The 15,220-nt window shown below is 43.2% G+C and overlaps 1 protein-coding gene across 1 annotated transcript in view; it reads left to right on the forward strand.

Annotated features, from left to right (window-relative positions):
- adam12b (ADAM metallopeptidase domain 12b) overlaps positions 1 to 15,220 on the forward strand; it is a 127,806-nt gene that overhangs the window by 81,307 nt on the left and 31,279 nt on the right. The window contains exons 8-11 of the mRNA XM_083775238.1: positions 76 to 147; positions 1,056 to 1,225; positions 1,355 to 1,439; positions 6,013 to 6,161. Coding sequence (XP_083631364.1) covers positions 76 to 147; positions 1,056 to 1,225; positions 1,355 to 1,439; positions 6,013 to 6,161 — 476 coding nt within the window. The remainder of the gene's footprint in view (positions 1 to 75; positions 148 to 1,055; positions 1,226 to 1,354; positions 1,440 to 6,012; positions 6,162 to 15,220) is intronic.

Consider the following 15,220-nt stretch of genomic DNA (forward strand, 5'->3'; position numbering starts at 1 on the left):
GGGGTCCTCTGAGGTCTATCACTGTGCAGGTGTGTCTTTCTACCGTAGCTGACCTTAGTGTTGTGTGTTGTTCAGTTCCAGAAACAGGGGAAGGACGTGGAGAGGGTAAAACAGAGACTGGCAGAGATAGCCAATTACGTCGACAAGGTAAAAATCCCCCTCTTCCCTTTGCACAGGAGGGATAAATCACATTTTTAAAATAGAAATCATGCTGACAGCAGAGATTAATGGGATGGCCGTGTGATGTATTAATGTCCAACTTGGTAGGACATTAATATACAGGCAATGTACAGTCAGAAGACCAATTATCAGCGAGCGTGGGTATTCTGTAGACATGACAGACTTATGCACTCCCCTTGTGAACATAATTAAAGGGGTCTTCACAGTAATTTAACAGATTCATTGTCAAGTAACTGCTTGTTCTACTTACTACTATTGAAAAGGCATTCTGGAAGGACAAAAAAAAAAGTGAGGTTAGTCAGTGAGCTGAAAAACCAACGACAAGGTCTGAGAGTTTCATATGAACATTGATGGCTCAAAGTAGCAGCGTGCTGTAGGCTCCGAGTTACAAATGGATATATTAACACTGAGGACTAATTCGGTGGCAGTGGCTCAGGGGTAGAGGGAAGGTTCGATCCCGGGCTCCCCCAGACTCTGAACCCCTAATCGCTCCCGATGAGCAGGTTGGTGCCTCGCATGGTTTCCTCCGCCATCGGTGTATTGCATTGTATATAGTCATAGCACGCCATAGTACATATGTATAGCATAGTAGTATATATGTATAGTTTCATTATATAGATATTCCACTGTTACTTTCTTAGCTTACGCATGTTTCATGATAAATGCTTTTATGTGATGTATTCCCATGCTTTTGTTCTTGCTTAATGTAAGTCGCTCTGGATTAAGAGCGTCTGCTAAATGCCTAAATTGTAAATTGTAAATTGTATGAATGTGTGCATGTAAATGGGTGAATTCAATGCATTTCACAATCATTGTAAAGCGTCTTGGATTAAGGCGCTATATAAATGCACCATTTACTCCAATGTTTACTGCAGTTCTACAGGTCCCTCAACATCCGCGTGGCCCTGGTTGGCCTCGAGGTGTGGAGCGACGTTGACAAGTGCCCCGTCACGCAAGACCCCTTCACCACCCTGCACGAGTTCCTGGACTGGAGGAAAGTCAAGCTGCTGCCCCAGAAACCTCACGACAACGCTCAGCTGATCAGGTGGAGAAAGAACAGAATCACACATGGCAGCATAAGGAAACATATGGGCATGCAGACGCATGAATCCCCACTGCGTTTCACCTTGCCCTGTTCCTCGCCCTGACTCTTTGTCCTCTGTCATTTCCTCAGCGGAGTTTACTTCCAGGGCACCACCATTGGCATGGCGCCCATCATGAGCATGTGCACAGTGGAACAGTCCGGGGGCATTGTCATGGTGAGTAGCGCACGGCCAGTGTTGTGGACAGTAATGAAGTACAGAAGTATTTATTTGAGTACTGTACTTACTTTAGTATTTTTTGATATTTGTGACTTTCACTCCACTACATTTCAAAGACGAATATTGAACTTTTGACTATTGACACTTTAGCCCTATTTCAAGTAAAGTGCCATTTTTCCACTGTTTTGTTCTGGAAAATCTTTCTTTCTAATCTTTCATTAAAAATAAAATGTACTGCATTGTAATTTGTACTTTTGAATACTAGCAAGTAGTATTCCAGTACTGTAACTCAAGTACCAGTTTGATCAAGCAACTTTCACTTGTAGTTGAGTACTACTTATACTGTATTTGTCTACTTTGACTCAGGGCTGGACTGATACAAAAATTCGGCCCGGACATTTTCGCAGGATTTGGCCCAGACTGGCCCACCACAACCAGCGCGTAGATAGATACTTTACTGACTTTTCGGGTCGAGGCCCATACAAATATTTGAAATACAAGCCCTTAACACCACCACATTAACAGTACAGTACAACATAAATGATACACAACCAACAGACAACTAATTTAACATTTGGCCTAGACCGGCCAACCAGAGGGTCGACCCACCGGGCATATGTCTGGTACGTCCTGTGGCCATTTGGCCAATCCACCCCAGTTTGACTCGAGCTAAGTTAAGTAGCGCACTATAGCGCACGTCCACCCGGTTCCGCCCCGCCCACTCTTCCTCTAGTTTATACAGTCTGAGTAGTATCAGCACAGACATTGTTCAGGGGCCCGCCGTGTGCTAACACAGTCCAGACATGTTTTAACGCCAAGGGAAGGTGTTCAATGTTGGGTGTGAGGGCGTTTATGAAGTGGCCTTGGGGACGCGAGGACTGTAAACATGAGGACTTCCCATGGCTGCCACTCCCAGGAACCCTTATGCTCTCACCTTCTAACGGAGAAATCCCACACACCGCACAGTGACATATTATGTTAGAATATCTGCAATACCCAGACACGCACACGCACACACACACACACACACACACACACACACACACACACACACACACACACACACACCATGTTTAAGGTCCTTTGAAGGTTCGTAGTGAGTCAGTTCAGCCTCTCTCCTCCTGACAGTTGGGAAAGGCTGTGTACGGAGCTAAACAATTCCATATTTACATTTTTATGGGATGCAATAAATTGCTTATGTCAACTCCTACAGTATATAGCGTGCACTAAAATCTAAATCTATTGTTTTCACACTCACACACCGGTACAAGTTTATCATCGATTAACCCTTAACCATCGATTTAGACCTGAGGCTGATTCAACAAAATGACTTCTAAATCGGTAGTTCTCACACTTTCAAGATTTTTTAAAACATGTTCAAAAACAGCAGATGTACAAGCTCGCAGCGACGCCCTGTTAGCTCTTAGATCTGCTATTTTTTAATAGCCAATACAGAAATCTAAAATGACAGGGACGCTTCCCCGGTTCTAAAGGGTTAAATGCGTGCTGGGTTTCATTGCATACGGTGTCTACTCTCTTGACACCCGTGCCAAATCACCAGGGGCTTATCAGCCCCAATACACTAAAGGCTCAGCAAAAACATGTATTTACCCATTAATAGTTTTTCCCTCTGGCCCTGGCTCCAGCACGGTATTCACAGATGTTTGTCTTCCCCATTACTTACAGATTGCAGCTGGCTTGGAGCTAGATTAAAGGGCCACATATCGAGTTATAGAGCCGCCAGATCATATGAACCGTACACCACCATGTTATTATCAACCGTAAGACTTATATTGGGTCCATATGTACCTACGCAATTTTCACAGCACTAACACATTTAACCACTTAAGATCTTTTGACGAATAGTGAGAATCAAGTTCAAGTTTGGACTTTATTGTTACATCTTGTGTACAGGTACATAAGAGTAAAACTTATTTTAGTTTGGCTTCCTTCAGACAATGCAGCATAATATTCAAACAAACATTCAAAAGCCGATCTACAAGCTCACAACGAATCGTGGTGCGACGCATTGTGAACTTGTAGATAGGCATCGTAGATTAGCAAATTTAACAATTAAAATATTTATCTTTTTTAAGTGGTTGACTATAATGACATGCCGATATATCGGGGCACCAGGTTCAAATGGGTTAAAATGCTGGCACATAAAGTTTTTGCTAATCCAGTTAATATGTGTGGGGCTGCCTGGCCTAAGTTGTAAAATCAAATGAAACACGACCGCATGATGCAATCATGTCTGGTGAGAGGATGAGATACAGTAGTCTGGTCTCCAGCACGAGGCTCGAAATGGTATCGCATGTATCCCAAAGACCATACAAGGCTCCTTGACCCATTGCACATCTCTCACATCGCCGCTGCTTGTGGCTATCGCACTCTGTTCACTTTTGGCACCTGAGGAGGGTGGGGGTTGGGGGGGGCACTGAACATGTGCGTGTGCAGCAAACCAGCCATACTGCTGTTACATTGTAGGAAGCAGTCAGACATGATGCACAAGATGCACATATGCAAACATACACATGCGAGTATAAATACATTTGTGTGGACCATCAGCATGCAAACGCACAGCACACAGCACACACACACACACACACACACACACACACACACACACACACACACACACACAAACAACACACTACACACACCACAGATCACACATGCCCACGAGCGCACAACCACTCAAACCACAACACAAATAGACAGAGCTCCTCAAGCGTCCGATCGTTCCCATCCTTCCTTTTCTAAAGGCAGGAAGCGAGTCCACGGACGTGGCTCTGTAATCAGCGCTCTGCTTTACGTCGACCCTGACACATGACCCTCCCGCCGAAGGGAACGATCATGTGATTTTCTCATGCACGCAGTAATGCTCCACGGCGAAGCACAGAGACCACACTTGGAGCTCTGTGGTGGAGCTATCGCCACGTAGGAGGGTCTGCAGAAACAGAGACGTATAGAAGACAGATCACCGGGGCTTGTTGAATGACGTGGGTGTGTACATATACAGTACGTGTGCTGGGTTCATGCTAGGTTCAACTGGCAGAAATGTCATCCGGCGTATATCATATACTGTATTGTGTGTTCAGCTATTTCCTTTGACATCTACCCCCTCTATTGATTACGCTGAGCTATATTTCTCCGAGATAGTAATCGTTTTTTACAATGAAGGCGTGTACTGTAATAACACTGAGGTATCCATTTTTGTGTGTGTGTGTGTGTGTGTGTGTGTGTGTGTGTGTGTGTGTGGTGTGTGTGTGTGTGTGTGTGTGTGTGTGTGTGTGTGTGTGTGTGTGTGTGTGTGTGTGTGTGTGTGTGTGTGTGTGTGTGTGTGTGTGTGTGTGTGTGTGTGTGTGTGTGTGTGTGTGTGTGTTTACAAAAGATTCAAAGCTATAAATAAGTTGAAGTGGCTTCAACTCAAGTTACAACGTTACAAATATGTTGTGTAACTTTGTATATTTGCATGTGCGTTTATCCCTGGGATGGTTTTATAATTGATACTGGTTCAATGTGTACACAGTCGCTATTCTGCTTCTTACAACAGCATAGTCTTGGTTCTGCTTGGTGTATGGCATTAAATTAATGTTAATATTATGAATAATAATGTTCATAATTTATATAGCCGAATTTTACAAAGTCATGCAGCTCAAAGCCATTAATTGTGTCTCCCTTTCATCTTCTCGGTCCTCTCCATCTAGCTAGTTATTGCTATTGTTAACCATGCTAACCCTGGCATCCCTATTATGGGCATGTCATAATCGCGCAAAGTTTCAAAATTATTTTGTGAACTATTTTTCAAATAGGCAAAGCATAAAGTGCTTTGAGCGGTTTGATTTCAACCTTCATCCTCCTTGTGTCCTTCTTGCATGTGAAGGACAGCTGTCTGGCTTATCTGTTCAGCAGCGAGAGGAAGAGCTGTAGGTTGATGGAGGTTCCCAGCAGCAGTCACTGCTTCCTACCGGCAGCAGCCACTCAGCAGCCACTGTGTTTGGGACCGCGGGGCTAAAGAAGACAGACGCCATGCGATGAAGTCTGGTCTCATGAGCAGAATGGCTAATTGAATAACAGCAAGGGTGCACTTTGGAGTGACCGTTATGGGAACTGCATTTGGACTTTGGAGTTTGAGCAAATTCCTTCTGATTATTATTTTTAATAAAGCGATAATATACTTAATACTAGCTGCAGCTTTTAACGGTGGAGCAAAACGACTTGAGTTTGTCTATGTTGAGGATACTTTGTTGTTGCTACCAATGCACAGGTATATGCAGTAAAACATGAGCTGTGTGCAATGAATGCAATTACAATACGAAATGTTTTTTATTATTATTATCACTAGCCCTAACCCGTTGTGAGATATTGCCCCCCGCAGGGGTTAAGACCTCCATATTATTATGGTCAATGCCTGTGTGAAAGGTGGGAGTGATTGGTGCAGGCAGGGAGGAGCTACTCCAGCCACAGTGACACACAGACACACATTCATTCATTCAGACAGACAGAAATTGTCAGAATTGTAGTATGATGATAGTATGATGATTGTCTTTGTGTTCTTAATTTACAGGATCACTCTGAGAACCCGCTGGGTGCTGCAGTGACCTTGGCTCACGAGCTGGGACATAACTTCGGCATGAACCACGACACCCCTGAGCGAGGCTGTGGCTGCAGGATGACTGTGGACCGCGGTGGCTGCATCATGACCCCCTCCACAGGGTGAGACACTATAACAGACCTGTTCCACCACACGTTGGAACAGGGGAAACGTTGTTAACATGCTAATGATGATGTTTTTATGGCATGGCTGCAGGAGGCTAGCTGTCTATAATATGGCGTGTGTGTGTCTGTGTGTCTGTGTGTCTGTCTGTCTCTGAGAACCCATCGGCAATTTTTTTTTGAAAAACATCGCCCTCTTTTCCTTTGAATTTGCAGTCTGTCTTGAGAGACTAGTCCGTCCGTGACCAGAGCTATTCTCAAAACAGCTTGACTGATAAGCGCCAGGCTTTGTTTGCACTCTGACAGTAGGCCACAGAACTACTTTCAGTTCATGTTCCTAATTTCATAATGTAAGTCAATGGGGCTCTGATAAGGCTGAAAACCTTGCCCAAATTTGGAGAAATGACGACACATGCTGGCTGCATGAAGACTGAGATTCACAAGCTGTTCCCATGTTAATTAGATTTTCATTACTAGTCCATAACCGTTCGGGGATATGGCATACCCAATCCCTACCTTCTCTCTCCCTTCCTTTATGTCTCTCTGCCGGATTTAGCAGGGTTTTTTGCTTTCACTCGGGATTCATGTCATCTGCCCCAACAAATAGTCCCTAAACAGTTACAGTTTCACCAGACATGTCAAATCCACTGTGTCATTTTGAGGCTACTGACTTAAAGAAACTCCTTCTCAGAAAGGCATGCTGTTTTCAAGCAATGCCCACAAAGACTAGCAGGATCCGGAAATGCATGCTACATTTTATGTATGCCAACAAAGTGCCCGCGTGCTATCTCAAGTATCTCACGAATAAATTAACCAGTCCACCTTCACCTTGCTCTCGCTGAAAGATTAAAGGCTGCTTGCCAATTGTGCAGAGGTGATCATTATCACGTGTAAACATTTATCCCTTTTGTTTATGTCATGCAATTGGTCTTGCTGGGGGGTTGAGATGAAGGCTCGCTCTCGCACATACACTGACAAGTGCATGCTCACACACATCCTTACAGACTATCATCCTGGCACATAACAAAATAAAAACTCAGCTATGATGACTAAAACTAATAAAAAATGTATATTGATCTTTTTGTCAACAAATACAATCTAGACTAAATGTTAGGGAGGGACCAGTGGAGAAGAGTCATCTGTCGATCGCAGTCGACTAAAATCTTATGATATTTAGTAAACTCAAACTACACAAACAAAAACAAAAAAATAGATGACTTAAAAAAATTGAAAATATACTAAAACTAAATGCAATTTTATTCAATAGACTATGACTAAAACCGTAATCAAATTCTGTCAATTTCAACACTGAAATACACACACACACTCATAGACCTCGGGGCTGCTGCTCTAGCATTCCGCCCCTGTTTGCCTGGGTCGCTGTGATAACGGCTGCCGCAGGTGACGGGCCATGTGACTCTTCCTTAGTAAACAGCAGGCAGATAAGGCGTAACCAAAGTGTAATGCCGGCTTTCACCCTGGGTCTGATGCCAATTTGTTTTATCTGATGCAGGGTACTTTTAAGCCACGGACGGTCATGTTGGTGATAGATTCCGACAGGCTTCTGAGGAAGGGAAAGATGGAGGGCATGGAGAGAAGAGGGGTCGAAAAACAAACAGGCCTGAAACAGCGCAAAGTGTTTATAGGTCGGAGGGGTGCCCGCATGCCGCATGTCTTTTGTTGACATTTGGAATTGGAAACGGGACAGGCCTGCCGTTTCCTCCACTGTTTTATCTAAATGGTGCTCGGTACTCGGTCGAGTCAGTGTCATAGTGCAAGTCAAACACTGTGTAGATCTGAGATGGTGGGGCGTGTGGCATCTGTAAGACATTCATCACACTCTAAAAGGGGGGGGGGGGGGTGTGTGTGTGTGTGTGTGTGTGCGCGCATGTGAATCACTGCTGTCATTGGAAAATTGCCATTCAAAACAGTCAAATGACGCGCAATTATGTGCTCATGAAGCAAGTGGGACACACAGGAAGGAAAATGTGGGTGGCCTGTGAGGGCATCTTATGAAAATGCCACCAAACTGCTGGAACGAGGGTAAAAAAAAGAATAAACTACGCTTTCCCGTTGGAATTGTCCCAGAAAAGCTCAACTGACCTTTATCTTTAAAAATGGAAAGAAAAATAGGTGTTCTTGTAGTGGAAAATCTCTCTCTCTCTCTCTCTCTCTCTCTCTCTCTCTCTCCCCCTGTCTCTCTTTCTTTCTGTTTTTGTCTCCCACTGTATAGGCCCATAGGCCCACTAAATCCCATAGTGGGATCCGGGGACCTCTAGGGGTCCTTGGGGTTGTTCCAGGAGGTCCCCTGCATCTATTTTTAAATGCAGGGTCATTTTAACCACCTAATCCATATTTTATGGACATAAAATGTCAATAAATAAGCTACCCACCGGCATTGTGTATACAGTATGTAGTGTGTGCATGCATGTGTGCAGAAAGCTGGCAGCAGCAAGATCATCCTGTGGCAACATCGTCATGCAACATTCCTTCCAGAACAACAACAATTCTGCTGAGGCATGAAAATGATTGGTGTCTTCATTTTGGCTTGTCATCTCAGGGCGCCACGTACAGTAGAGTAGAGGATTTGGAAGAATGACTTCAAGCGTTTTTTTGACGTTATAACGGCGTTGCAGTAAGAGTCTCTCAACATTATTACATTTCTTTTTTTAGCTGTCATAGATTGACTGAGCAGCACACTGCAGTCAGCCGTTACTTGTAATGTGTACAGTAATGATGAGCGCCTAAGGATTCTCTTAGTGTATTGATTGCGCAGCTGTGATACAAATCTGAATCATTTATTTTTCTCTCTACTTATGTATGCATTTATACATTTTTTCTTCCTTTTCCTAATTATTTTATCTAGTTTTGGTTTTGGTTAGATTTCTTTTTGGAAATAAATGAATAAATAAAAAAAGTTACTTAGCGCAGTGGTTCCCAAACGTATTTCCCAAAAGAGATATTATTGCCCAAACGGGACCCAAACTAGTGAAAAGAGTCTGTGTAGTTAGATGTTTGCCCGGGACCCAAACTAGTGAAAAGAGTCTGTGTAGTTAGATGTTTGCCCGGGACCCAAACTAGTGAAAAGAGTCTGTGTAGTTAGATGTTTGCCCGGGACCCAAACTAGTGAAAAGAGTCTGTGTAGCCTATTTCACTACTTCTTAAACATTTGGTTTCGAATTTATGGAATGGAATTTTTATTTTATTATTTTTATATTCATGAAATTACTGAAAAATGATTGTTTTTTTTAAAGATTTAGCTTTTTTGATAATGTTTTTTGAAAATATTAATATATTTGAAATAATAATAATTAAAACAAATTTAGGAAAAATACAATGGGTCCGTGACCCACAAATGAGTCCTGACTCAGTGTTTGGGAACCAGTGGCTTAGCATGACCAGGCTGTATGCACGTACGTACGGTGTCTGTACATCAATGAGCTCTCAGCTCTGTGTTTGGGATGCTCTGCACTCAAACACTCGCTAATGGAGAGGGCGACAGACTTAGAATCTAAATGACGTGATTATCCGTGGCGCTGCCAACTGCAATCACGGAGCGGGCACATGCAGAGAGCCCCCTAGAGAGGCACTTGATGTCCTGATAGACAGGCGGCACGAGGAACCAGAGGTTCTTTTATCCTCCTCCGCGGAAGAACAGAAAGATAGACGCATGCAAGAGACAGAGATGAGAGACTGAGAAAATGTCAAAAACAATTAACCCATTTTGGGGCGGGAACCCATTTTGGTGTTAGCATCATGTCGTGCTTTAGCTATTGAAAAATAGCAGATCTACAAGCTCATAGCGCGCCACCGAGTGGCGCGCTACGAGCTTGTAGGTCTGCTATTTTAGAAAAATCGAAGAGCGACTGACATAGAAGACATTTTTAGAATCTGATCTCAGGTCATAATGAAAACTGTCAGGATGTAGAAGACATTTTTAGAATCTGATCTCAGATCAGAATGGGTTAAGCTATTGTTTGAGAGTTAGACGTCATGGATGTTGTGCCACTCACGAATCTTGACAATGCACAAAGCTTTGATGGACGAAGGCAATATGAAGAGTTTGCTGTGGGTACTTTGAAGAAACAGCACTGTTCGCTGCTGTGCTAAGATTTGCGTCATTTGGGGATAGACTGGCGAAGGTTCAAAGTGGTTTGCTTTGGATGGTTAGCCGCAGTCAGAGGGCTGCGGCACGCGTCATTGGGCAGAGAAGTGAGCCACAGCGGAGCCCAGGGTGGACGTCAGGCCCAGAGGCGACCTCTTTATTAAGAAACAAAATGACCTACATGCATGGCGATACGAGGGAGCTTGAGACTTGTTGTTAGTTCATTTCAGTGACGGAGGGTGAGTGATGTCTTTGTCTGGAAAGCACCTCTGTGTCTGAGGTCAGAGGAAGCTATTGTACGGCAGGTGGAATGCAGATGTCTGTTGGGTTTGGGGCCTCTGTTAAACCACATTCTACCTGGTCACTCTATTTTGGGCATGTAGGCAACAAGAAATGCAGTACTTTCAATATACTGTGTATATATAAAGAAAGAAAAGAAAGATATTCAGTGCGCAGAAAGGCATTGATCACGGGAGCGTATTCTTGATCAGCAGCAGATCAGGAACACGCTTCAACAATCGAAGCGTTTCCAAAAAACGAATGTATAAGGTTGTTTCACAGCCTTTTTTTGTTTTTGTTTACCGCTCCATCTTTACTAAAGACAATAATGTATATACAAACTCTAGACTACTTTCAACATTTTTGATACGTTTGGAAATGGGCCAAAAGGAGACCAGTTCGCCCAGCCCCCCAATTCAGAATGGCAATGCTATGTGACCAAGTCCCACAGCCGTTCAGAGCTACTGTATAGCAAAGGGGAGGTCACAGATAGGGTTAATCTAAAACAGTAGTAGTAATCCATAACAGTAGTAGGTGGACATAGTGGACTAAGTAATATTGGATTGCTGCGTCTGAGCAGACGGTCTTGCTCGCCACGAGTCGCCAGTAAAGTGATGCAGTCGATGTAACAATGATAAGTTGGTAATTGGTCCTAACATTGTTAACCAAACATAAATGACCTGGTATGCTATACTACATTATTGTTTCCTTTCCCATACTCCTTTCAAAATGCAACAATAGGCACACAATCTGTGACATCATCATCATCATCAGCTCCCATTTTGCATGGCTACAGGGTTCTCACCGAAGCTGACCTTTTTTTTAAAATCTTCACTTTTGAATCATTAAAAGTAAAAAATCAAAAAGAGTAAAATACTGTATGCGTTTTGCAAAATGTCCATGCCGCTGTGGACAGAGCCTTCGTTCAGGAGATACAGTAAGACAGCCCTGTGATTGGCTTGTCCGTTGCTAGGCCAACCGGGCTGACAATTACTATAACTTGATCATTTACACAGTCGGTGAGTCAGCCCAGTCACATAGCCACTGTTACGGCCCAGCGGAAGATTTAATCACATGGAGAGTGAGGCTAAAGAGTGACAGTGAGAGACTCCTGCACTTGCCCTTTTTAACCCATTTTGGGGCGGGAAGTCCGGGAACCCCTTTTGGTGTTTATAGCATTCTGTTCTACTTTAGCTATTGAAAAATAGCAGATCTACAAGCTCATAGCGCGCCACCGAGTGGCGCGCTACGAGCTTGTAGGTCTGCTATTTTTTAAAAGTCGGGAAAATGTAGCGCAAATATGTAGTGCCTGGAACTACATATTTTGAGATGGGGGTCCGTGGCCCAATAGAGATAATTCTGGGGGTCCTTGACATGAAAAAGGTTGAGCACCACTGACATAGAAACATGGGTTTTTCAGAAAAATGTTAGGATTTAGAAGCCTTTTTTTATCGACCTCAGTTCAAAATGGGTTAAATGATCCTTTTTTGTCAAATATGTTTTTATTGAACAGATTATATATTATTACAAACATTATGATATGAAATACTTTTTTTTATGAAACAAAATGAAGAAAAAAATAAACAAGACTAAAAAGAGAAAGAAATCCCTTAACCCTCCCACCCATACTGCTCAGTGACACTGCATACTACTGTATATAATAAGATGATAGAAAGCTCATGGAAAACATCTGAAAAGAAAATGGCGTACAGTCAACCATATCAATGGTATCCTGTCTATTAATTGTTTCTACTCAGGTAATGGACAAGGCGCAGCCAAACCTTATCAAACTGTCTCTCCCTGTTTCTCAGGAAATACCTTATTCTCTCAAGATGAAGTGTACTAGTCATTTCATTTAACCAGTGCTTAAATGCAGGAGCCTCCTCCTTCTTCCAGTGTGTCAAAATTAGATTTTTTTCGCTGTAATCAGACCATATGAGAAGAGTTGTTTCTGTGCTCTCGTCAACATAGGCATGGAGTCTGACAACCCCAGAATTATTAGTACAGGATCGGGGTCAATATGAATACTCAAAATATCAGAGAGCGTCTCAAATATCTTAATCCAATATCTTTGTATCCGAGGGCAAAGGGCGAAGCTATGAAGAAGATTTGCATCTATTGTATTACATTTGTCACAATGCGAAGAAATATCTGGGTATATGTTATGTAATTTTAATTTGGAATAATGGAGTCTATGTATGACTCGAAACTGGATAAGGCAATGTCTGGAATTGATAGAGCACGCATTAATTTCTTCAAGGCTGTCTTCCCAGAGCTCGTCTGAAATTGAAGTCCCCAGCTCATTTTCCCATGCCAGCTTAATAGCTGATGTAGTAGGTAGGTTTGCCACTTGAAATGATTGGTTAAATGATCCTAATGAAAATATTAATGCCTATACAACATTCTGTGGGCAGCCTCATAGTTCAACTGCAGCTCATCAGATATCACCAGGGCTGCTCTCTTTCCCTCCTCGTGCAAATCCATTCTCTGAGCCGCCCACCAGTAGAAATGATACAGCCTGCCACTGAGATTTGAGAATTGAGATACCATCATACAGTATCTCTCTCGGCCATCGGTCCACGTATCGGCATATTAATAAGTATGATCTTTAACAGCATAAATCGTCTGAATATGTTATTTATGCGCGGTATTGACTGCCTTTCATGCTGCATGGCAGTCGATGGCAGCAGGCTGCTCAGACCTTGTAACCATTAACCAATCTATAAGCTATAGATTATATGTACTGTATTGGTATTTTCGCTATTTTTTGAAAGATTTTCAAGGGACCCATCCCTTTCTGATGACATCATGTATCTGCCCTGGTACTTTAAACCCCAGAGTTGCTAACCACACATGGAAAGAACCTAGGGTTTCAGGCATATGTTATCCAGGGAAACCTAGCTATACATATTATTTACACATTAGCTGTTTGGCTAATTTCCTGGACAGCATATCAGGTGTGTGGCCTCAGCTGTAATAATAGAAACGCTGTACTGTATAGTATGTGTCTGTGTGTGAGGGCAGGAATTTAGAACGTTTAAATTGTGTGTGTGTGGGGTGGGGGGGGGGGGGGGAGAGCGAGCGCGACCCTGTGCGTGAAGGATAGAGAGAGAGAGAGAGCTCCCCTGTGCGTGAGGGATTGAGAGAGAATATTACCGAAGAGAATTGGAGGCTTTTGAGAGAGTAAAATGAGAGAGAGCTGATGCCCCCCAGCAGGCCTCCCTCCGCCCTGCCCAGATCCCGACCAGGTGGACCTACCTACGTCAGACAGAGGAGAGGTGTTCATCTGGCACCTAGCAGATTGCTTTGTTTCCCACAACTAGAGTGGGAGTTAAGCAATGCCTAGCGTTGTTTCTCAATATATTCTCTCTCTCTCTTTCTCTCTCTCTCTCTCTCTCTCTCTCTCTCGCACAGCCGCTCGTTTGGAATCCACCACCTGTTCTGTTCTTATCAGTGGCAGGCCATGCGATTTACAACGGTTTCCCCTTTTCTCCATGCTCTGGTTTGATCTACATAGCCCCTCCGTCCTTGATGTGGTGTGTGGGTGGTGTGCACAGTACAGAAAAGCTCTATTTTATAGCGGTATATGTGTGTGCGTTTGTGGGCATGCGATAAGCCATATGTACTTTGTCATATGTGCATAGGTGCTACAACTCACAAGGTGTCGCAGGTGCAACGTGTTGTCTTGTAGATTGCCTATTTTCAGCAAGTGACATCATCAGCATAGAGTACAACAGAGTATGAATGAAGCATAAGGTGGTAAACAGATTCCAACAGCATGAGCAGGTGGATTAAGGGAGCAGATGAGGACAGATCTTCAAGTGGGTGACACTCTCCTGAGGCAGACATGCTGTGTGAAAGGGACCATGTTGTTTTCACCCCAAGGCTGGAAACAACATTGTTAGGGTGATGTTTTTATGTTGCTTAATTTGAAAAGAATTGCATGGTGTTCTCTCCAGGGAGAGAACAAAAGCATTCTTTTGTTTTTTTACCTCCTGTTCACCTCCTGTTCTCTCCACTCCCACTTGAGCACTTTCAACAAGGCGACCTATTTTGGGATGCCATCATTATAGGCGAAGATTTCCTATTTAATTGAAGAATAAGACAAAGATCATTTTTCATGCTCTGAATGTATTGTGATGCATTGTGGGCTTCTAGATTGGATATTTTTGCCATTTGTCACGAGAGCTTAAAGGTATATTCAGTGATTTCACTCAAAAAACCTTAGGTTTCGTTTTTGGCTGTGGGACCCAGCCTTTCGTCCAATCAGGATAGAGAGTCAAAAACGAAACCTAAGGTTTTTTGACCCCCAGGGGTTAACTGGGGACAGGGAGGAACTCCTTATATGGTCAGCACACTCTATAGTAGGGAGGATTATCACAACAAAACTAAAAAATAAGTGGTATTTGAATTAAGTGAAATCACTGAATATACCTTTAAGTGCGTAAAGAGAACACTCATGAAAAGAGGCAACATTACAAATGCTCCCTTACACAACAGTACAAAAGTCATGTTGAATTTTCACAAAACTTCCCTGTTGACTGAAAGCAACCCTTGTGGCCTCCGTCACAATTTAAGAAGACCCACCAGATGGTGTAAACCCGTCCTCGGCACGTTTGTGAGCTTGTAGGTCAGCTATTTTTGGTGTACATGTTGCTGTCATGCAAAGTATGTG

The sequence above is a fragment of the Protomyctophum parallelum genome (assembly GCF_964188405.1).
Source record: "Protomyctophum parallelum genome assembly, chromosome: 10".
NCBI classification, from domain to species: domain Eukaryota; kingdom Metazoa; phylum Chordata; class Actinopteri; order Myctophiformes; family Myctophidae; genus Protomyctophum; species Protomyctophum parallelum.